General features: G+C 37.5%; 1 protein-coding gene across 2 annotated transcripts in view; it reads right to left on the bottom strand.

Moving 5' to 3' along the window:
* LOC138037381 (ankyrin-1-like) overlaps positions 1-25,742 on the bottom strand; it is a 46,569-nt gene that overhangs the window by 19,614 nt on the left and 1,213 nt on the right. The window contains exons 1-4 of one of the 2 annotated variants that reach the window (XM_068883316.1): positions 25,676-25,742; positions 19,040-19,114; positions 14,226-14,321; positions 74-160 (exon numbers count right to left, since the gene is read on the bottom strand). The exon at positions 25,676-25,742 is cut by the window's right edge and continues 1,213 nt beyond it. In XM_068883316.1, coding sequence (XP_068739417.1) covers positions 74-160; positions 14,226-14,321; positions 19,040-19,114; positions 25,676-25,742 — 325 coding nt within the window. The remainder of the gene's footprint in view (positions 1-73; positions 161-14,225; positions 14,322-19,039; positions 19,115-25,675) is intronic. The other variant, XM_068883323.1, reaches the window with a different exon arrangement.

Below are 25,742 nucleotides of genomic sequence, written 5' to 3' on the forward strand. Positions count from 1 at the left end.
TAAAGGAAAACCTAAATAAAAAAATTGGCTTTTTAAATTCTGCACATCCATGAATCAGCACTGGACAGGTCACCTGCAGATGCACTCAAGGAAATTTCATCCCCAGACATTCCTGAAGCTGTCTCTTCCTTTCTTCTTCTCTTGGTCTTTGAGTCCATCCCTGTAAAGACCAAAATTGATAATGATAATAATAATAATAATAATGATAATGATAATGATAATGATAATGATAATGATAATGATAATGATAATGATAATGATAATGATAATGATAATGATAATGATAATGATAATGATAATGATAATGATAATGATAATGATAATGATAATGATAATGATAATGATAATGATAATGATAATGATAATGATAATAATAATAATAAGAATAAGGCAAAAATGATCCAAAGAAAGTAGCATCAACTATCTCAATGCAAGAACAGATGGTCGAAACGAGAGGTTGGAAAAGGAGCAGGGGATTGAATATCGAGTCAGACAAATGCAGGGTGAGAAAGGGGAAGAAACAGCGATGCACATACTGTCAGGATGTAAGGTGTTGGCTGGAAAACACTACACTGAAAGACATGACAGCACTGAAGATAACAATTTAACAACAACAATTACAACAAAATAAACATTTCTAGTGCGCATCTTTACATGACTATGATCAGATGCGCATTCCTAAATTATAAAATAAACATCTAACTAAAAATATGGCAAGGCCTAAGAAATTAAAAAATATACAATATGGTAAAAACTAATTATTAAATATTTAACAAAAGTATTACGTAAAAAGAGAAAATGCTAATAATATGCTAATAAAGTCTCTATTAAGTATATGCATGTCTAAAAAGATAAGTCTTAAGATGAGCTTTAAAACTATTTTCACATGTGATTGAGCGAAGCCCACTATGCAGAGAGTTCCACAATGATGGTGCTACGACGGGGAATGCCCAATCTCCAAACGTGGCCTTAGATTTCACTGATGGCACAGCTAGGAGTACAGAATCAGAATCCCTGAAATTATAGCATGATGTCTCGACACTTATTAAGGACTGTAGATACTGAGGCACGAGGCTGTGTAACGCCTTAAACGTGAGGAAAAGTACCTTGAAGTTGATGCGTGCCCTGATAGGCAACCACTGCAAATCGCACATTATTGGTGTAATATGACAAAACCTAGGCGCATTACAAACCAGCCTAGCAGAAGCATTCAGAACTCTCTGAATTTTCACAGGCTGGCTGTTTGGCAGCCCGTACAATAGGCTATTGCAATAATTGATGCGGGACGTTATGAAAGCATGGACTAACGTCCCCATAGCTTCTTGAGATAAATACTTATGTATGCGTCAAATATTATACAGGTGGTAAAATGCAACAGAACAAAGCTTACTGATATGGCTAGACATAGTGAGCTGTGAATCAAACCATGATCCAAGGTTTCTTACTACTGCAACAGGACTCACATTAGCAGAGCCCACCTTAATATTATCAACATTAACTTTGGCTAGCTGTAGCTTTGTACCTAGTACAAGAAATTCTGTTTTGCAGTCATTTAACATTAGATTGTCCGATATCATCCAGCTCCAGATGTTACTGATGCAGGCAGTCATAGAATTTATAGCAGCATCCGCTTCTGCAGATTGGTTTGAGCTGAAGGAAATGCACAGCTGCGTATCATCAGCATAACAGTGGACTTGTGGCAGGTGACGCTCCACAATGTCAAATAGCTTGCGCGTATATATGGTAAAGAGCAGCAGGCCTAAGAAAGATCCTTGAGGGATGCCTTGACACAGGGGGAACTTCTTGGAAAGTCGACCATTGACGGACACTTGCTGGAACCGGTCAGATAAAATTAATACGACCTGAACCAAGCAAGGGCATTGTCCGTTACTCCACAGTCAGACTTGAGATGCTGAATCAGCTTATCGTGGTGTATCGTGTCAAATGCTGCACTTAAATCCAATAAAACAAGCAGGGTGACATGCTGCTGATTCATTGACATCAGTATGTCATTTTTAACTTTTAAGTAAAGCTGTTTCTGTGCTGTGTAGAGGTTTATACACAGATTGCAGCAGGGAATGGCACTCGGTGACTGTCAGATGCTCAGTGAACTGATCAACACTCGCCCTTACTGAGAGCTTGGATATAATTATAGACGACGTATTACACTTGATGGAAATTGTTATAGGCAAAGTCCGAGTTATGCTTCTTCATAGAAGTCAAGACAAGCACCTACTTCCAGGTCCCAGCAAACTGGCCAGTCTCAAAAGAAAGATTGACTAACTTCGTTATAACTGGCAGCAAAATGTCCAGCAACTGAACAACAATCGACGTTGGGACCGGGTCAAGCTGACATGATTTTTTAGCCACCTTGTCAATGAGCATGTGCACTTGATCTTGTGTCAGGGACTTCAAGCTGGTAAACTGGTGACCTTTTTGTTGTATTTATTTTCAACTCTATTTAATTTAATTTGTTGCTCTTTCTTTCCGTAAATTAGAAGAATAAAAAACTAACTAAACTTACATGTAGACCTTGTAAGCGTCTCCAATATGCAATGGCCAACTCAAAAGCCTCAGCTTCTTTGGCCACACCCACATTGTAAAGAAATCTATTTCTACATGTATCCTCAGTTTTCCCAATTTTGTATTATATACCTGTATAATCTCTATAATTAGTTGAAATATCAATGTGTGCAATAAAGATTCCTTCCTTCCTAATATTCACAATAAGCTTGATTCATGATGAATGTTGCATGGTTTTTCTTCGCCTTAAGAACACTAAGGTCATGCGAAGATTTAGACTTGCCCCAGATCCTCTCGGCCTTTCATCTAGCCCCGTATGGCCAACACGATCTCTTCCTCAAATGAAGGATTATCCTTCATTGTCAGTTTGCCTTAAATGAAGTATGATCCTCCATTTTGGTCACTCTGGCCCAAGACTTGTGATAGCAAATAAAGAGGAAAAAAAAAAAGCAGCCCCTGGACAGGATTTGAACACGGAGCACCCGCTTTGAGGGAACTGTTTTTATGCACTTAGCCACGAAAGATCAACTGACTAGAAAATGTGCCAATTATTTACCACAACTAATTACTATATATATAAAATCATTGCTGAATAATGGTTAAGTCTAAAGCTTGATTTTAAAATGGTTAGCTTTCTCTTGAAGTTTGGTAACCTACATTTTTCACTGTGTAAGCTTGCTTATTAAGCGGTCGTTAATACACGTTTACAGCGGCACATTTGGAAGAAAAAATTATTGGCATTAATAAAAAATGACAACCTCTCAGTTAGTGATGTGGTAGTCTAATGGTTAAGTGAAAGGGTTATTAATCACACATTCCCAGGTTCGAGTCCTCCGAGTCCAGAGATTGGGATTCGGCTTTTAAAAGAAATATGTTCATTTCCCATGATCCCTATCAAGCTCTCAGGGTCCAAAATGAACGGTAATACTTCACTTGGAAGAAAGTGACAATTAAGAATAATCCTTCAATTGAGGGAGAGACTTGGTTGGTATGGCAGCCCTCATCTGACTGTTAAACCAGGGAACATGCTTCCTGCTGACGACAGTCTTAGTTTTCAGAGGTGCATGTTTGTCAAGAATGTTCTGGAGCGTGGAGTTGTGGCAGCTGGCCATTTCATCCACTTCTGTGAATTCTGTGGTACACAGATCAGAATCCCTGAGATCCGTGCGCAATGCATACTGGCAAAGAAGTGGGATTGACAAACAGAACAATAAAGAATAGGAATGACTAAAAGTGTTCAAAGGAGGCAACAAGAAGATGTACTAAGACTTTGAATTCAATCTAAGAAAGACAGAAACAAAGAGAAAACCTGATTTGGTGCTTGAGGATGGAGAAGAAAGGATGATAAATTAGTGGATATGGAATGTCCAAGCGAAGAGAATGTGCAAGAGAAAGTAGTCGAAAAGTTACAAAAGTATCAGCAATTAGTGTTTGATCCTAGAGAAAGATGATGTGGATTTACCATCTTGATAGTTCCAGTAGTAATAGGGTGTTTACCAGATGGAAAAATAGGTCCCTCGGGGGACATGTGTTTACGAGTAACGAATGTTACACCATTAACATTGTCTGCGTGATTGTTGACATGTTTTTGTAATGGGCGTTCATAATGAATGCTTGGAATGCACAAAGAGCATTGCAATTAAGTTTTTCAGATAAACACTGCATGTGGCAACTGTGACAGTTACAAAAACTGAGTGAATTTCGAAGGAAGAATGGATACATTTATTGTGAAAATAAAGAAAAGACGAAATGATGATCGAGAGGTAGTAAGGTACGCAAAGACTCATGATGGAATCCGGCAGTTGGTGATCTGTTTGAAAATCAAGGTCGATACAGTGTTCCTTTCTCGGATTTTTTTTTTCACTCAAGAAGAGCACTGCTAATTCTCAAGGTTTAAAGCGTTTGTCAAATATAGTTGTTTATCAGATGAAAAAATTACAAAATGTTTCGAAATTCGAAAATATCTCCATCTTATGGCTGGAAAATAAATCTGAAAGCTCACTGGAGAGGTCTTAACGGCTACATTTCCACTCCAAAGGAAGGCGAAAGGTAGTGAGGTTTGCAAAGAGTCATGATGGAATCCGGCAGTATACGTAGGTGATACTTTTTGAAAGTCAAGCTCAACGCAGAATTCCTTTCTTTGGATTTGTTATTTATTTTTTCACTCAAGAACAGCACTGGTAATTCTCAAGGTTTAATACGTTTGCCAAATAATTCTGTATCACGGGCGATGTTAAAGAGAGAAGACAAATTATGAGCACGTCACTTGGTAGCATCGCGATTTTTCTTGCGCAAATTTTTTGGCTAGGATAAATCACAATATTTTCCCCGGGAAAGTTATTTAAAAGTAATTTCGTGACCTATCTGGTGTCAGTTGGTCTTGGTTTTAGTTAGCTACCAATATTAGATTATCAAATTTCAGATTCAACTTCTTTCACCATCTCAGGAACTTTCAGTCTACAAAGAATTTTCATCTAAAATGAAGGTTACTTGTACCTGTCAGAAATTTATATTTTAAATTTCTGCAAAATTTCAGCATTAATTAAACATCTCGATCTCCACATGCAAAAAATACCCATATCTAGTGTATTGGCACATGTCAACAGTGTAAAGTTGTTTATAAGACGAAGAATTACCTTGCCTAAAAACCCATTTTAATGTCGTCTTGCTTCAACTACAACCGTGGTCAAAAGTTGTTGGGAAGGTTGCGCGCATCAGCTCACTTCACACCTAATTCGATTTTTCTAACTATTGGCTGAAGTATTTGGGAAATACCATGCTCTTGTGGCCCCCCTCCCCCATATTCAATGTTGGAGTTCTTCAGGTAACAAAAGTCACCATTTTTTTCCCCTGGGAAATCCAACATTGAAGAGGGGGAGGGGGGTATCTGTAAAATGAAGTTACCTTCCCAACACTTTTGTCCATGATTGTCTGAAAACAACTGTAAACAGTTTTTGGCGTATAACACAAAATTTACGTAAGATATGCAGTTGTCATTCTCCATAATTACGGTTCCATGGATTATCTTTATTGTCGTTGTTTTTGGGCACCATTCTCAGAACATGGAATTTGCTAAAGCCACCAATGTGCTCAGTCCGAGGAATGGTTTTCCGTGACACAATATTGCGTTACAACGGTATCTTAGGGCCGGTACGACAATGCGCATTGAAAGTCCTTTGTCCGTAAAATTGCCGTTCTGTTTCATGAAGTTCACCACTTAAAAGCGTATTGCAGCGTAAATTCGGTATCTAGAGGCACAATTCCTGCAAAATATATAAATATTTAGAAGACAAGTGACTTGTAATGGTCGACGTATTGTTCTTTGTGTTACTCCCACAATGGTAATAAATCAAAGGTTTTTTTTTTTGCCTAATTCAAACCTCACCAAGACATGTAAACCATGTGTTTGGAACTGAAAATTTGTTGTTGTACTATTTTTTTCCCGGTTTATTAAGTAAATGCATTTTTAGATGGCCTTCAGGTGATGTGGCGAGAATGAATGGCGACCTATTGACGTATAATGAACACTTGCCATGCGTATGATTTCCCGATAACACTTTAAAGTTACATATGTAAGGCTCTAAATTCTTGGCGTTTCGTGAATACGAAGTTCCTTAGAGTTTGACATCACAAGAAACAAAGTATAAAACATTAATAATCAAAACGAACAAGAAATGTTGCATTTGTATGTCATTCCGCGTAAAAAGTTACATCTTGTTAATTCGCCTTCTTGCCGTATGTTAATAAATGACTACAGAACGGTGTTTCACACAGTACTCCACACAGTACTCCACAAGTATGTGGGAATTTTCGAGGCCAGTGCGGTACGTTTCGATACAACTTGAATGGTTATGGATAGAATTTAATACTGCAAAGTAACTGATTGTGAATTTGACCCTTGGAAGAAAGAAATTCCTTCATTTTGAACAGTACTCCCTTCTATTGCGGGAACTTAAAAGATTAATTGAGTAATAAGTTCTCATTTATATTCGTTCGATGGAGTACTGTGTAAATTGTGTTTAAAACCAAACTTTACAGTTTGCAATCCTATGAAAAACAAAGTTTGGATTACAATGGTCATTACAAAGCGCTTAGTTGAACCCAAAGACGAACAAAATAGCGACATTTTCCTCGGAATGTATGGAGAACTGTCCAGGAGAACTGTGTAGTATTGACTATATGACTGTAACCTGATCCTCGAGGCTACACACAGGGTTCAATAATATATGAAAAGCCACTTACGACCTATCCTAGCAAAATCTATCGCGTATTTATGGCAAATATTGCATATCTAACAACAGCGAATAGATATAGGGTACAGCTCACCGGGAATTATTCTTATTCATTTCGTAAACATCCCACGTAACTATTTGCGAGATTATCAAAAAGAAAATACGAAGACGTTATTTGAGCTTGATTTCAGCAATAACTTGAACGAAACAGATCGAAATGCCAATATTTTGCCACTTCTTCGAGTTCCTGTTAAAGGAATGAAACCACGTGTATAAAATCGCATTTATTGCGCTTCGACCTTTTTCAGACAATCGTGGTCAAAAGTTGTTGGGAAGGTTGCGCGCATCAGCTCACTTCACACCTAATTCGATTTTTCTAACTATTGGCTGAAGTATTTGGGAAATACCATGCTCTTGTGGCCCCCCTCCCCCATATTCAATGTTGGAGTTCTTCAGGTAACAAAAGTCACCATTTTTTTCCCCTGGGAAATCCAACATTGAAGAGGGGGAGGGGGGTATCTGTAAAATGAAGTTACCTTCCCAACACTTTTGTCCATGATTGTAGCTACCAAAATAAGTTTGTTTACGCATCTCGGCAGCTTTCAATATGCCAGCCTGAGAAATTTACCTCTACCTATGAGAAATTTATATTTTCAATTTCAGCAAAACAAAACAAATGGTCAATAATTTTTGATATATGCACATCGCGTCGGCAAATTTCAGAGAGCAAGTTGCCTTTGATGTCAACTGATGAAATTTCTACAAATGGTTCGAAATTGGAAAATATCAGACATCTTTAATACTGGAATATCAACATGAACGCTCATTGGAGAGGTTTTACGGGCATTTTGACTCCAAAGGCTGTTTTTGCGCTCAATTCCTACCAGCTTCCCCAATCAAATTATCATGCGATTGTCGAAATCTTGCCGTAAATTTTCTAAAATTTCTCTTTTCATAAGGAAAATTACGAAAGAAAAAGGCAAGAAGTAGGCCGCAAACAGAATAGCTGTAAAATGGACATCATTGTTAAAATTGAATATAAGACCTAACTAGTTTAGTGATTCATGCACGCGATCTTACACTCACTCAGACAGACAACCTCGATGACGTTGTGCATTACGGGCTCACCCGTAAGCACAATGAAAGACACAATGAGATGAATAAGAACAATAATTACGAATGAAAGAAACGCAAGAGATTTTTTAATAGCAAATGACATGTTGGGGACAGTACTGTACGAGAGTAAATCCCTGTTGACGAAAGTAATGTCAGGGCTTGTACAAGGGACTGAGTGATAGAAAAATCACACGAATAACCAAACGAGAACCAAGATACAGTTTTACAAACCACTTTTGTTGGTTTGTAATTCAAGATCTGGGTAACCAGATCTTGAATCAGGCCATTTGCAATTTGTCATTGACAATTGATTGTAATATTCAGAGTTGTAATCAGTCCAGGGAAAATGATGATAATGATAATGATAATCATCATCGTCGTCGTCGTCATCAGTTATTTTATTGTATTGTGCACAGGTGGGACCATTTTCCACATCCATGGGCACCCTTACAGGTAACTGGCTAGCTGCATACTGCATGCAAGGTGGATCTCACACCAGCTCCCCAGATGTCTCTACAATAAGGGTCGACCACAGAGTTTACACTCCTTGCAATCAGTCTCACACAGCTCTTTCCAAGTTATCTTGGGCCGCCGAAGCTCACGCTTTCCCTGTACCAGCATGTCACGGGCACACTTGGCTGCACCAGGGAAGCGCTCGACTAATCTCGTATCCAGATCTCCCTTGGTCATACGGAAGGGAGATCTGGTAAAGTTCGATTTCGAGCATGCTCAGTGTCAGTGAGGCGCAAAATACGGGCTTTTCTATCACTGCGCATGTTCGTCCTCTCTGTTGTGATTTTGGGTGATTTTGCGGAATAAACATGAATTTCGAGAGTACATGTATTCTTGAAGAGATTCTTTCGGGTAGAGGACAAGAAAACCTCAAACTTAAGCCCAAACAGAAAGGGGGTGTTTACATGATACCGGTACGAGTTTCATTCTGGTACGAGTTGTCAATTTCATACCGCGTTTACATGGACGACACCGACGAATTTACCGGACGCCATCTTGACGAATATTTAGAAATACAACGCATGCGTCAATAGTCCCAGTCCACCACGACTTGACGACTCGTACCGGAATGGGAGTCAATGCAGGGTTAACATGATACCGGTATAACTTTTCATACCGTTATGAGAATTTCGATCCGGTACAACTACCGGGATGAACTCATACCGGTATGAGTTGTACTGGTATGAGATTTTTCACCGGTATCATGTAAACAAATACAGAGCAATAAGTAAGAACCGGGATGAACTCGTACCAGAATGAAACTCGTACCGGTATCATGTAAACACCCCAAAAGAAGCGCTACAGCGATTGTTTTTGAACGGTCGAGATTGTTTAATTGTCGCAGCAACTGCAGAATCACTGAAACGAGCGCTTAGGCTTAATCAGCAAACGAGTGCTATTTTCTTCACACGATCGCGTGCAAAGTGTAGTGAGCCAAACCGTAAATTGAAAGCTAAAATGTTAAAGAGGGTTTAGGCTTAATCAGTAAAAAAATTCTATTTTCTTCACACGATCTCGTGAAAAGTGTAGTTACCCAAACCGTAAATTAAAAGTGAAAATGTTAAAGACTGCTCAGACCTAATCACTGCAACGAGGGCTATTTTCTTAACACGATCTCGTGAATTTGTAGTTAATCTAATCATAAATTCACAATTGAGGATCACTACTTAATTCGCGAGTCACACTTTAAGAACGAGAAATACCGTTTTGAATAAATTACATACTTCAAGTTGAATTTATTAGTACGGAGTTTAAGATCTACGACGCAACGGTAACGAAAACGTCATTTAAAATTGCAAGGTCAGGTTTATTAATCTTTTTTGACATTATGTCGGTTTGTTTAACTCCTAAAAACTAGCGTAACATTCCAGGAATTGAATTAGGAGGTGCGGTGTTGAAGCTAAGACAGAAAATTCAAATTCACTGCCTTGTGTTCACGTTCTCCGTAAAACTTGATAATTGGTCATTTCACGTCGCAGATTTGCCAAAAACGTGAAAGAAATGTACAAAAATGAAAAATGCACGTGTAGAGCGTGCAAAGCTATTGTTTTTGCTCGTTAAATTTGTAACGTTTTCGTTGCCATCGCGTCGTAGATCTTTAACTCCCTAGTTTCTGCGTACCGCGTAGCCAGCTACGCAGAACTTTATTCGAGTGGCAGGGTACGTGGGGCTTTCATCGGTACCATTTACACAAACGTCACAAATTTTAAAAATGATTTTCCTCAATTGTAAAGCTTTTCCAGCGTCGGAAAAAACAAACTTTCGACCGCACAACTGACATTTATTCGAAACAGCACATGAGCTTGCTAAAACCAAACCTTCACTAAGTGCCCCGCGAAATAAGCCAATCCGAGCGTAGATTGTATTGCCGCAACTTTTTTTTAGTAGCCAATGAAAAACGGTGTACTGTCGAACTTTACCAGATCTCACATTTCCAGTGACAGAGTGAGATCTAGGTACGAGATAAGCGCTCGACCTGACCATACCAGTAATACCATCTCACCCTCAGGATGAGGTCGAGGTCCTCGAGACCAAGGATCGGACGCTGGCCACATCCATAATAATTGTTATTATCGGACGTGCCACGAAAAGCGTAACTGTTACAATATTATTGAATATTTCCATTCACCATATATGTTAGTAAGGCGTATGTGTGGTCTGTTTCAGGGGGTAGTAGAAATGGGTAGATTTTATCTCGTGGATACAGTAGAATATTTAATTAACCTGCAATGGCGTGAAAATCATTGTCACGCGAATAGCGTTTTAGTGGAACTTTAAACATTTATACAAAATATACCCTTATGAAGCTCACGAATGGAAACTCAATTGTATAAACAAGACAGGCGGTGAAAGATAAATATCTGGAATCTTAAAAGCGACGAGTAATGGACTTCGACAACAATTTGATCGCCTTATCAACAGTATGAGCTTTGTTTCTAAATTAATATTTTACTAACTGAGATGTTATGTACAACACTGAAACCAAATGATAAATTCTGTATGAACTTAAAAAACATTGAGGGGATCAAACGCCTTGAATGAATGTGTACATGTTTACTGAAGTCGCATTCTCGTCAGTTGTCAGTGGATATCTACATTTATTTTGTACTCAACTCTGCAGAGTCTTCAGGTAAAACATCATTGGAAGTGCGACAGTGAAGATTTATATGAAAGAAAGATTGTTCTCGTTAGTCAAGAAATTATTTTGAAAAGCTTGTAGTCCATGTTTTGCTTAATTATTTAAGGAAAAGAGTCTTCAGAAAAGGGTTTGATCCTGAATTTATTTTGTTGCATATAGTTGATTTGACGCTAATTAGGGTTTTCTGTTTTCACGCACGCACTGAAATAGGAAGGGTTTTTTGTCTCTAATAGCAAATACGCAGTTTGTTTCAATAAAATCTTGCGCTGGAAAAGGTTTTTGTGACATTTTTGGCCTTTAACGATGAAATGATATGTGAAGTGGTTAGGGTTAGTTAGGTACATAACCTTTGTTGATTCATCGCGTTGTGTGATATTTAAATTAACCATTTGGTTCTCAGCGAACTATCTTCAAGTTAACGCCACTAAGACTCAATCAATGACACTAGGTAGTTCTCAGTATATTTACAACTTTTTAGTCGATGACTTGTCAATCATAATTGAACGGACTCTCAAACTTTTAGGTGTAACATTGGACCGCGACTTGTCTTTTAAGCCCCATGTTACGATCATGCTGAAAAAAGCATACGCTATGATAGCTGCTCTACGTAGGATTAAGCGCTTACAATGTAGTTCCATCAAATTCTATGATCTCTCTGTACAAATCCTACGTGTTACCGCATATTGAATATTGTAGCCCGCTACTGCTAGGAATATCTAAATCTTTGAAGAATACCATCGAACGAGCCAACCACTATGCAATTAAGTCTTTACTTAATCTGGGTAACTCAGCTAACTATTATCTATGCTTAGCTACAACCGCTATGGGCACGCTTGAACAAAGACGCATCGTACAATCGCTCATTTTATTTTTTAAGTGTTTTAGACTTAACGGCCGAAATTACATTTCTCAGTTTTTTACACCTAGGATAACTAATTATAAGTTACGAGGTAATGGCCTAAATGTTGTACAGCCATCATATAACAGCCTCGTTATGCACAACTCATTTGTGTATCAGATTGATCCTCGACCACTTTGGCTCAATTTCGTTCTCGTCTGACCGGTGTTGAATTTGCAGGGTGCCAGTGTATGAACTGTATACACTAGCTATTCTCTTATTTTAATATTTGTACTAGTTTCTTTTTAAATTATCTTTTAATACAGTTCTGGATTCTTCTAGAATTTTTATTTTTTATCTGTAAATAGTAATTAGTTATGGTATTGTAAATAGTCGTGCGTTTTTAATATGAGCCATTGGCTCGGGAGCTTGGGCAACACGTCCCTACGTTTGCAACTTTAAATAAAGTTAGCTTACCTTACCTTATATTCAAGATCAACAAATTTGCATATGTGTGTTGAAATTGCCACCCCATGAGAAGTTTTCATAAAGATGACAGGAACTCATGTTCTTTCTGGAAAATGATTTATAGGTAGCTATAGTTTTAATGTAAGAAAAAGATTTGTTTTGTCACTATGGTGTAAAACGAAGTTTTTTTTTATGAAGCCAAAAATATTTCTTTAAGTTCCTAGTTAATCCAATTTATTGCTACCACTTCTAAGATTTTTCAAAAATATATGCTACGACTTCTACGATTTTTCAACTATATTATTATATCGCTTTAGTCTAACCCAAAAACATTCAGATAGTATACTTATTAACCTTTTCCTTCGCTTTTGTGTTTGTCAGCATTATGATTTGTGATGGTTTGCAAGTACGTGTATGTTTTTGCATCTCATAGATGTTTAGGTTTCCTGACCCGCCTGATGAAATGTAAATATTTTGTCAAAAATCACAAAATTAAAGAAGGAAAGACGCAAGTTCCTTTGCTAAAAAGTATGTTGTTTTACACTGAAAACCTCGAACGATCAACATTCTTCTCTGTAGTTCATTGTAAACAAGAACGTACATGTAAACAGAAGGTGATCACGTGCACCTTTGTGTTTGCCTAGCACGTGATCAATTTCTTCCTTTTGACAGAACATTGACCTTTAATTCCTCTTGATTCAAGGAAGTCAGGGAATGCTGAAATTTTAGTGTTTTTACGATCTATTGCCATTAATCTTTCGCTGAGAACTGGAAATTCAGAGTTTTATATAAGTATGTTATTTTTTTCTTGATCTGTCTTTTCGCTACCCTGGCTGCAAGAGGAATTTTTTTCAAGGGAGGTGAGAATACTCCTTAACTCCAAATCAATGGTCGTCCATTGGCCAGAGCGTTCTCTCCAACCTTGAAAGCAAAATTCCTCTGGCACCCAAGGTATCTTTTAGTTTGCCTTTAACGTTAACTCCCGGCTTTTACGTTACTTTTTGGTGCAAACGTTAAGGGCTGCCAGATGGATTTTTTCAAGTTGCAAAGGAATTGAAATGTTACTTCCGATGACTGACGTCATCACATCGTGAGCTGACCGGAAAACCCATTCACAAGCAAAAATCACCGCACAAACTGTCGTTTGCATCCAAGGTTTTTCCTCACCCTTTCTGGTGCTCATTCTCAGATCAACTGTGCATGTGTATACGAACTGACTTCCAGTTTGAAAAAAAGCTACAGTTCCAGCGGTTTTTAAATTGCATTTTTTTTTCATATGGCATGTTTCATCCCCAAATACAGAATATACCTAAGCATTGATTTTTCAAATCATCTTTTTTGACAATGTTTTGGGTATTAATTCAGTATCGTTTCTCTCTTTAAAAAGAATATTTTTAAAATAAAAAGAAAGCCAGGCTTGGCTGGATGCAAAAACGAATACAAATTATCAAACCACTGATTAAATACCCAAATTGCATAGCACGTAGACAAATTTAGAGTTTTCTTATTGGTCACGTGACCATTGGCATGGCATGATGGCGTCATATTTAGGGTCACTGGTTTGCAAAAGTTGGAAACTGACCAAAATAATGCTAAATTCTCTCAAATTACTTAACCATTACATCCTTAGCAATGCACCCCAAAAACCAGGTCAGTGGGCCCTTAACCCATTGACCCTTGGGAGTAAGACTTACTAGATTATACTCTGTCTAATGCCAGACGATTTTATTCCTCAGTGGGGGGAAGCTCAGGAGTCAATGGGTTAAACTTAAAATTCACTCTTGAGTCTAAAAGAGATTGTCATTGATCAGTGTAGAATAAGACTTCCCACCACAGGTATTTCACATTAATTCTCACTCTGGTTAACAGATAATGGGATAGCATTAAATGGATTTACCTGAAGCATCAACTGCTTCTCCACCAGGTGGATTAGTTGAATTTTCAGGGGTTTGACTGATAGGAGGTTGTACTGCATCACTAGGCCCAGGCAGCCCTGTTGAGAAATGAGCAATTAATCAGATTCAAAAGCCTGTTTCAAAAATAGGCACCTTATAATCATTTTTACATTCCCGTTAAACTTGAGGTGGCAAAATCGCAATCACACATGCCAAGGAAATCAATCTAAAAAATGTGACTGTAAATGGTAGAAAAAAGGAGAACAACTTACAACACTTCATTATTTGCCAAACTGCAATTATTGCAACAAGTGCACATGCCTTTTACACTTAAAGATGTATGTGTCTCTGTTTGATTGCGTTAGATCCGAAATAGTCTACACCATTGTATGTTCGAAGAGGAAATAGAATGCCAGCTAGTAATTGCTCAGAATGAAAAACGTTATCTATCAAAAGTCTTCCTGAACAAGGCGTCCCGAAATCTCAAGATGTGTTTGCTCCAACACCTTCAATTTCCACAAACATGCTTTTTGGAGCCAGTTCCAGTCCTTTGCATGTTCCTGCGCACGCAGTACTTTTTAGCTTTTTGTTTGCAGTGCCAATTTTTCTGGGAGTGCATGGTTTTACTTTGTTTGCAGTAAAGGTAGGTAAAGTCTGCTACGAGCCTAGAGGGCCCATCAGGCCGGCGCTTATCTCCTGTTTCTGTAGCATGAAGCGACTAGGAGTATTTCTGCTCCCCCCTGAATGGGATGCTAGTCTATCGCAGGGTTATCCCCAGCATTAAATTCGCCGGTACCCATTTATACATCTGGGTGGAGAGAGGCACCGTGAGAGTAAAGTGTCTTGCCCAAGAACACAACACAATGTCCCCGGCCAGGACCCGAACCCGGACCACTCGATCCGGACTCGAGCACACTAACCATGAGGCCACAGTTTGCAGTGCACGAAGATATTTTGTTTGTGGTGCAGGGTTTGAGCCAGGCCGCGCCATTGTGCCAATCCCGCACTGATATTGAAATTGTCTCTTAAAAAAACCGCCAAGGGGGCACTTTTTTCCCCCTTCAAAATCTGGGGGAAAACTCAGAAGGAAGCACACAAGAACAGATACAGTTTAGTACAAAAATTACAAGCTGAAACACGGATCGTGGGAGAAATTTTATCATGCATTTTAAGTTCATTTTAAAGTCACTTTTCAGTCACTCTACTGATGTTCAACCAAGCGTGATGCATGCATCTGGGAATTAAAATGTCATGGCGAAAATGTAATAATTCCTACAATAGCTAGCTTTTTTGCCTCAAATCAAAGTCAGATTGATCAGAAAAAAAAATCAGAAGAAGAACAGTGTATTAATGAGGAAGAAACAGATGGGACTCAAATGAAACCACGACCTTTCCAGAAAACTTGGTTGCGAGATCACACATCTTTGGGCTATGAAAAGGAAGCGATGTTCCGCTATTTTTGTCGGAAATCTAAGAAAACAAACCCCTTGGAATCGGAAAAAGGGTGTATAAATTTTAGAACCTCAACTCTTCTAAGACACAATGACTGTAAAGAACACATGGATGCTGTTAATTACGAAACTATGGGGGATACACTCAGCAACACCATCACAGCGCCATGTTTTCAGAGAACAATGGTCAATCGCAAGCCATTGACACCATTTTCTTAACTTTCTTGTTTGTATTAATTTTTTAATTAAAAGTAACAGGTCATAAAATATGTTGTTGTTGTCATGCCTGTTTCCCTGTTTGAACTTAAGAAAACGGAAAAAATTGACTGTCCCCCTAAAAATCAAAACGCCCCCCCCCCCCCCCCTTCCAATTTTAGCCAAGGGGACAAACTGTCCCCCAGTGATCAAATCCTAGTTCAAACCCTGGCGGTATGCAGTTTTTTTGTTTGCAGTGGGCAAGCATTTTCTTTTTTGGTGTGTACTATGACATTTTGTTTGCAGTGTGGGGATTTATTTTGCTTGCAGCGTGCCGGATTTATTACTGGGTTGCCATAGGCAATCCAGTCATAATGTGTGTTGAATTACACCGTTTTATTTTTCTTCTTTTTTTCCGTGTTGAAAAAATGGAAAAGTTGTGCAATAGGTCTTTCCTGTCACTCCCCTGCTAAGTATTGTCTTTATGCGTAGAGTCTTCTGGGCGTATGTTTGGTCGGTTTCAGGGGGTAGTAGAAATGGGTAGATTTTATCCGGTGGATACAGTAGAATATTTAATTAACCCGCAATGGCGTCGAAAATCATTGTAACGCGAATGGCGTTTTAGTGGATCTTTAAACAGAATATACCCTTATGGAGCTAAAGAATGGAAAGTCAATTGTATAAACAAGACAGGCGGTGAAAGATAAATATCTGGAAGCTTAAAAGCGATGAGTAATAGACTTCGACAACAATTTGATCTCCGTATCGACTGAGTGCGCTTTGTTTCTAAATTGATAGTTTATTAATCGTGAGGTTATGTACAAAACTGACACCAAAATTTAATGGCAAATTCTGTATGAGCTTAAAAAACATTGAGGGAATCAAACGCCTTGAATGCATCTGGACGTGTTTACTGAAGTTGCATTGTCGTCAGTTGTCTGGCTATATTTACATTTATTTTGTACTCAACTCTGCAGAGTCTTCAGGTAAAACATAATTGGAAGTGTGACAATGAAGATTTATTTGAAAGAAAGCTTGTTCTACTTAGTCAAGAAATTATTTTGAAAGAAAGCTTGTAGTCCATGTTTTGCTTCATTATTTAAGGAAAAGAGTCTTCAGAAAAGGGTTTGAACCTGAATTTATTTCGCTGCGTATAGTTGATATGATGCTAATTAGGTTTTTCTGTTTTCACGAAGGGTTTTTGCCTCTAATAGCAAATATGCAGTTTGTTTCAATAAAATCTTTCGCTGGAAAAGCTTTCTGTGACATTTTCGGCCTTTAACGATGAAATGATGTATGAAGTGGTTAGGGTTAGTTGGGTACATAACCTTTGTTGATTCATCGCATTGTGTGACATTCCAGATCAACAAATTTGCATACGTGGGTTGAAATTGACAACCCGTGAGAAGTTTTCATAAAGATGACAGGAAGTCGTGTTCTTTCTGGCAAACGATTAATAGGTAGCTATAGTTTTTAATGTCGGAAAAAGCTCTGTTTTGTCACTATGGCGTAAAACGAGGTGTTTTTTTTTATGAAGCCAAGTTCCTGGTTAATCCAGTTTATTGCTACCACTTCTAAGATTTTTCAACAATATATGCTACGACTTCTACGATTTTTCAACAATATTATTATATCGCTTTAGTCTAACCCAAACACATTCAGATAGTATATTTATTAACCTTTTCCTTCGCTTTCGTGTTTCTCAGCATTATGATTTGTGATAGTTTGCAAGTATGTTTTTGCATCTCATAGATGTTCAGGTTTCCTGACCCGAATGATGGAAGTTCCTTGGCTAAAAAGTATGTTGTTTTACTCTGAAAACGGCGAACGATTAACATTCCTCTCTGTAGTTCATTGTAAACAAGAACATAGACAGAAGGTGATCACGTGCACCTTTGTGGTTGCCTAGCATGTGATCAATTTTTTCCTTTTGACAGAACATTGACCTTTAATTCCTCTTGATTCAAGGAAGTCAGGGAATGCTGAAATTTTAGTGTTTTTAAAATCTATTGCCAGTAATCTTTCCCTGAGAACTGGAAATTCAGAGTTTTATATACATAGTATGTTATTTTTTTCTTGATCTGTCTTTTGGCTACCCTGGCTGCCACAGGAATTTTTTTCAACGGGGGCAAGAATACTCGTCGACTCCAAATCAACGGTAGTCTGTTGGCCAGAGCGTTCTCTCCAACCTTGAAAAAAAGATTCCTCTGGTACCCAAGGTATCTTACTTTGCCTTTAACATTAACTCCTGGCTTATACGTTACTTTTTGGTGCAAACGTTAAGGGCCCCCGGACGGATTTTTCGCGCGTTGCCAAAAAATTGAAATGTTACTTCCGGTGACTGACGCCATCACATCGTGAGCTGACCGGAAAACCCACTCACAACCAAAAATCAGGGCACGAACTGCCGTTTGTATCCAAGGTTTTTCCTCACCCTTTCTCGTGCTCATTCTCTCATCAACTGTGCATGCGTATACGAACTGACTTCCAGTTTGAGAAAAAGCTAAATTTCCAGCGGTTTTTAAATTGCATTTTTTTTTCATATGGCACGCTTCACCCCCAAATACAGAATATACATGTAGCTAAGCATTGATTTTTTCAAATCATATTTTTTGAAAATGTTATAGGTATTTCAGTATTGTTTATCTCTTTAAAAAGAACACTTTTCAAAATAAAAAGAAAGCCATGCTTGGCTGGACGCAGAAACGACTACAAAGTATCAAACCACTGATGAAATACCCAAATTGTCTAGCAGGTAGACAAATTTAGAGTTTTCTTTTTTGGTCACATGACCATGGGCGTGACATGCGGGCGTCATATTTAGGGTCATTGGTTTGCAAAAGTTGGAAACTGACCAAAATAATGCCAAATTCTCTCAAATTACTTAACCATTACATCCTTAGAAATGCACCCCAAAAAACAGGTCAGTGGGTCCTTAACCCATTGATCCTTGGGGGTGAGACTTACTAGATTATATTCTGTCTAATGCCAGACGATTTTACTCCTCAGTGGGCGGCAGCTCAGGAGTCAATGGGTTAAACTTAAAATTCACTCTTGAGTCTAAAAGAGATTGTCATTGATCAGTGTAGAATAAGACTTCCCACCACAGGTATTTCACATTAATTCTCACTCTGGTTAACAGATAATGGGATAGCATTAAATGGATTTACCTGAAGCATCAACTGCTTCTCCACCAGGTGTTTGACTGATAGGAGGTTGTACTGCATCACTAGGCCCAGGCTGCCCTGTTGAGAAATGAGCAATTAATCAAATTCAAAAGCCTGTTTTAAAGCGACTGTAAATATCAAATCCAATAAATGATTTAATTTTTGTGGTAGTGCATTCACTACACACTACAATGTATGTCACCAGGTTTGTAAGAGTGAGTGATTGAGTGAGTGATTGTAAGTCCGTGGTGGCAAATAGGCCTGTAGCGCATGCATAACTCACAAACATAAACAGGTCTGCTGGAGGCAAGCTTGAGTTCCAACAAAATGACCTCCAAAATCGGCATGAATTTGTGATGCTGATGAATAATAAGGCAGCTGCTATTTCCAAAACGATGGAATTACCTGGTGATAAATAACCTCATCTAGGAGAGTGAATTTTTGACTTTGCAGAAACAATGGTCAACCTCAAGAGTTGGACTATTGTGATCTTTGTGTTGAATTTGCACTTTTCTTGTCAATCTTTAAAACACTTGAAAGAAAAAAAAAACCAAACTAACAAAAACAAAAACCCAGTGTCTAGCCATCATTTTGACATGGATGTATCCTTTGTTTCGAGTAAACATGTGAGGCAACTTGATCATGGTGCCCGCTGAATTCAATGTCACTTTCGAATTGCGATATACTTGTGAAGCCAAAAGTACAATAGAAAAATTGAACTTTCTGGGATTTAGTACTTTACTAGAAACCACATTTCTTCTCAGGGGGCTATTTAAATATGACATCTACCACGAAATATGTCCAGGTTTGAATAAGTGTCTACCACAGCACTATAATGGCATTCAGTAGCAAAACAATATCGTGTTCTATTAGAGCTACATAATACGCAAAGATAACTTGAATCTCCTGAAAGACAAAACGCAGCTGAGCACGATCAGTTGAAAATTATAAAGCGCTGTGTTACTGCACTACCACACGTACGCACTGCGTGCCTATCTTTTAGATCAGTGCTCAGGCCTAACAAGAGCTCCTACAGTTACTGTAATAACTTGATCACACACTCCTCTATCATAAGACTGAAGACTTGAGGCAGCTAGGCCATTAAAGTGCACTTAATCCCCACGATTTATTTTGCTGCTAACAGATATGCACATCTTTTAGACTTATTGTGCTACAAGTCCAACAATCACGCTAATCCAAAACTGGAACTCTCTTTTTTCTTCTTTTTTTGTTTTTGGAATTCTTATTTAGTATACAGTAAATAGAAGTTATGTATTAAAATTATTATTATTATTATTATTATTATTATTATTATTATTATTATTATTATTATTATTATTATTATTATTATTGGGTAATCCCACGGTAATTGAGACATACGCTTGTAAAAATTAGCATTCACTTAAAGGACAGTATAACTGTATATCTAGACTCATTATAAGATAGATTGTTCTGAAATTGTACTTTTTGGTTGTCAGCGGAATGATTTCATGGCATAAATTATCATTAATTAATCAAATCAGCCTGTTTGGCTGTCACAGAGGGGACATGCACAAATGACCATGATAAATCTATCTTGAGAGGAAATCTAGTAAAAACTGTCAGGACATTTACTTATATACTTAGACTGTTTAAGTTAATGATTTCTCCCTGATTTTGTCTGAAGAAAGAGATCAAAGCCTATGTCCAAAATTTGAATTGTTCCCTCTGTGACAAAAATAGGGATAAAAATTATTATCTCTTCAAAGCAATTGGTAATAATTGTACAAATTATGTTAACAGTTGAAGTATGGGCTGGCAAACTTACAAGGTGTGGAGGAGTTCTTCTATTTCTCTTTTCTTAGGATAGGTGGGACTTTATGTTACAGAGGGGACATTTTTTGTGAACAAAAAATTGTCACGGAGGGGACGTTTTTGTCACAGAGGGGACTTTTTTGACACAGAAGGGACTTTACTGTCCAGAACGGACATATATTTCTTGGAGGAAGAATTATTATTTTGAAAGAGAAATTACTGGTATTGAAGATAAACTGTTTTAATCATCCATGATCTCCTCACATAAAGAACAATAATACTTAACTTAAATAGCCAAAATGTGCAGTTAATCAGTGGAAATATTGGATTTATTAAGTTCTCATGAATTATTCGTAATAAAGAGCAGTTGTAGAGCAGTTCAAAATGGGTTCAAGCAAAGAGAGGACAAAGAAATACTGTACAGGGAAAGACTGAGGGAAAATGAAGAAAAGTATGAGGTGGTTAAAAAGAAGGACAGAGAAAGAAAGAAAAAGGATTATTTGAAGAGGAAAGCCAATCAGCCTGAAGTTTTGAGAGCCAAGGAAAGAGAAGAAAAGAAGGCAAAGGAAAAAAAATAGCAGACTTGATAAAGAAAACAGGCAAAACTTGTAGTCAAGTAAGCCCTCAGATGTTTGAAAAAGCACTCAGTAGAGCAAAGAAGCACCTGCCAAAATGCCCTGAAAGAAAAGTGTAAGTGTTAGCAAAGATTGTTCAAGATCTTTCCCCAAGAAAACGGAAGGCGGTCGTGGATTTGTGTGACAACAACTTTAAGCAAAGAAAAGAGTACAGCAAGGACAGAAAGAAAAGATGTGATGCTCTCACTGATGATGAGATACAAAAGGTGCAGAATTTCTATTTAAGAGAGGACATCAGCAGAATGCTTCCAGGGAAGAAAGATTATGTGTCTGTCAAACTAGCTGATGGTAAAAGGGAACACAGGCAAAAGAGGTTTCTATTGTTTGAGCTTTCAAGGAAGAAAGCAATGTTCAGATTGGCAAATCCAAGTTTGCAGAACTCCAGCCACCCCAAGGCAGGTCATACCATCATATGCATTTGACCATGAAGTATGCATTTGTAAGTATCATGCAGTTCAGGTAGGGAGGTATTACGCAGTTGACTATGTAACCACCTTGTATTTTGGAAGAGTGATTTCTGTAGCAGACAGGTTTTTTGAAGTTAAATTCTTGCACAGCAAAGGCTCCACCACCTATGACTGGCCAAGAACTGATGATGTGGACAGGGTACACTGTAGTTGCATTTTTTATGGTCCTGTCTTACTTGTGGGCAATCGCCCTTTTACTATTTCAACTCAGTGTGAGGTTGAGAAAGTGCCCCTTTTCATTAGAAAGCAGCACAAACTTTAAGCAGTGCGTGATAATAAAGAAACTTGGACTAGTGGTAACATGAAACTGTCTGAAAAATATGTTGGAAGTAATCTTGTACAAAATTTTATCACATTAGTCATTGCTAGTAAAACTACACCATTCATACATGTTTGTAAACAACATGGAAGATCTGCATAGGTCCATAAGTTTATATTCTACCAGCATGGTAAAATGTACACTGACATTTACTTTCATAGAACAGTGTACATCATATACAATTGACTGTATTGCATTAGTTATGTTCAGAAGTTGTTCTTGCCTTTTTTGATGCATGGCACTTTCATTCAATGAACAACATTCAAAATCATCTTACATGATTGTACTGGTAATTACATCTGTACATGCATAAATGAGGTCAATACTTTCAGGAAAAAAAATTATCACCTCAATTCTGTGTTCAGTCATTGTTGAGAGAGAGACACTTAAATTATTGATGTATCTGAGCTGTTTGTACATGTATTTTCAGATTATACAAGACTTTATAAGACTTCATGGAAGTTGCAGATTGGAAAGTGTCTTGTTTTTGTTAGGACAAGGTCTTAATGAGCCTTTTACAGTACAGTGTTGTCTTTTTCAATTGCCTAGCTTGTTAGAACCTAATATTTCTAAATAAAATAAAACAAGAATAATCAGAAAGTGACCCTGTTTGAGAAGGAATGCATTACGAAAAGAGTGTGCAACATTTTTACAGATACATGTATATATAATACACCTCAAGAAGGTTTTGGTTATAACACTAGACAAGTCTAGTATCATTGTTTTACTTTAAACACTTTGCTACAGAGAAGATTGCAGGGTGGCTATTAATGACCGCTATCTATTAGACAAGAGGTACCCTCCGTTACAGTCTCCTCTGTGACAATAACCGTGATCATTCATTATTATCTGTGCTGTATCAGAGAGCAAGAATGTCTTTTCCATCAATGCAGTTTAATTGTTGATTAACATAAAAATCAAATGTGCACTTAAGTGTTGTTGCTGCTGGTTTACATTCACAGGATTTTTAGCCTAGTTTTTAAATTTCAATTTTCTTTGGTTTTCTGGTCCCCTCTGTGACAGATTGAATAAAGGACTACATCTTGCCAGATGTGGCAGAAATAATTTTGAAAGGATTTGATAAAGAAGAGTGACATCAGTTATTTAATCATTACAAGTCCACAGTGAACTAAACTAAATTTGGCAAAAGGAGCTATTTATGGTATTGTTTTCTGAGATGTCCCCTCCGTTGCATGCAAAATATTGTGGAATTACCCTATTATTATTATTATTATTATTATTATTATTATTATTATTATTATTATTATTATTATTATTATTATTATTATTATTATTAAACTTTATCACTTCTTGACCATACTTTCAAAAACCACTTTTTTTTAGCCTTACTTCTACCATCAGCATTTATTCTTGCTTCACAAAAGGGATAAACACTTGCCTCTTGTTCTCCTTAAAATTAACATACAGTTTGTAACAAAAGGAAACATAATTCAAATATACATGGAGCAATTCATTTTAACAAGGTGGCTTGTGATACTTTTGTAAACAGTAAAAGAAATATCTTAATAAGTCTTGATGCGAAAGACCTTTTTTCCACCCCACAAAACTGTACTTAACTACCAAAGCCCACCCTGCCATGTTCAGTACTTGGATGGATGCCTTAAATTACCCTACTAACACAAAGTGTTGCTACATGTAGCACAGGAAAAGCCAAGATTTCTCACAAATTAGAAAGAAATTCTCAAATGGTTAAAAAAAAAAAAGCTCAACTCAGTGACTTCTGGAGTGAAACTTTACAGATTTTACTCTGTCTAACGACACAAGTTATTTTACTCGTCAACTTGTGGCATCCTAGGGCACCTCAGAGGACAGTGGGTTAAGCCAGTACTGAGTGAGTGCAATTTTGTGGTTTTGAAAAAGTTGTTTAGGAATGCTAGAATTTCCTCTCAATAAGTGTTGTAAAGAAGTCGTGGGCTTACGTGTTCACAATATTAATAATAATTAGACTCATATTACACTTACACTGCTCTGCTCTTAATGATTGAGGGGCTCATAACTCCAACCTATTTGGTACTGTTATGTGAATAATAATAATAATAATAAGAAGAAGAAGAAGAAGGGTCTTTTCTATTTTTGTTAAGATAAACTAATCTATTTACAAAGGCAGACTTTATTTGAAATGCTACATATTCAGTTACAGAATCAAGCACATTTTTTGCAGAGATTTTATGAACAGTTCTGTTTTGAAAGGATTTATGAAATGAAGCAGGTGAATATTGGCAAATAATTTAGAGTCTTCCTTATTTAAAGGTCCTTAATGAAAACAGGATAACAATAAAAGAGACATTTAACACATCTTATATGTGAGAAGATCAGATTCAGACAAGCCATAAATAGTTGGAGAAGGCAAATGACATGAATGAGATCTACACGGATTTTGTAGAAGGCAGACTGAAAATCAACCTTTAACAAAATATCACCAAAAATACATGTAGCTGGAAATAATTTTACAATTTAATTCGCATTCTCTATAAGGGTATATTTATTTCCTCAGATATTGTCACAGTATTCGTTTCCGAATGTGCTCTGTCTGCATGTTCTTTTGCTTATTATGAAGAATTAATTACAAAATTATTGCAGGTAGGGTGGCGGGGAAACAAATATAACCATGTGGCAGCCATTTTTAGGAGCTCAGACAAATCACTAAATGATATATACTGTATGTGTCGGGGAACACTTTAACCCCTCAAGGCCCATTGAAGCCCATTGAAGCGACCATTGACGAGGAAAATTGTCTGGCATTTGACAGCGTAAAATCAACTGGTGTTATATAGACAGAGTAAAATCAGCAAGTGGCCATTGGGAGTTACGGGGTTAAATTAATAAGGACTCTCAAATCACTGTGACATTGGCCTTGTAGTCATTTCTGGCTGGTTTGCAAAGTATCGGTCATACATTTGCATACAGTTGGATTCAATTCAAAGTTTTCAATTCACATAATTATCGTGCACCTATGTCATGAAAAAATCATTACTCTGGATTTCCTTGTTTGTCCAACATTTCTGCATTTTTCACAAAACTTTTCTGAATCTTCTATGCCCATAAAAACCTCAGATTCTTAGATAAATGTGGTCTTCTCTCAAAACAGCATTTGTAAGAGTTGTCACCCCTCATACTCTTTGCCGATTGCAAAATAATGAATAGGGTTCCAAAAATGAAAGGTGGGTCTAAGACACAGGACACAATATTCCACAGGTCAAGACTAGATGTGCGTGCTCCATTGATGAACAACTAAGCCAAAAGTTTCCCCCAGACCTGAAACAACGCATTTGTAAAGTGACCAGGGCTAGGTGATCTACTATTATAGTCTTGTTTATTAATCTGTAGCACTGTGACATGCACACTGACCTGTGACCTGTGTTTTAATTGGACCCACCGAAAAATAAAGCCCAGCTAAACTCACCAAATATTTCATTTGTGACAAAATGCGGACAAAGTTCTCCTTCCCTACTGCGTCCCACTACTCCTAC

This window comes from Montipora capricornis, chromosome 1, assembly GCF_036669925.1.
Source record: "Montipora capricornis isolate CH-2021 chromosome 1, ASM3666992v2, whole genome shotgun sequence".
Lineage (NCBI taxonomy): Eukaryota > Metazoa > Cnidaria > Anthozoa > Scleractinia > Acroporidae > Montipora > Montipora capricornis.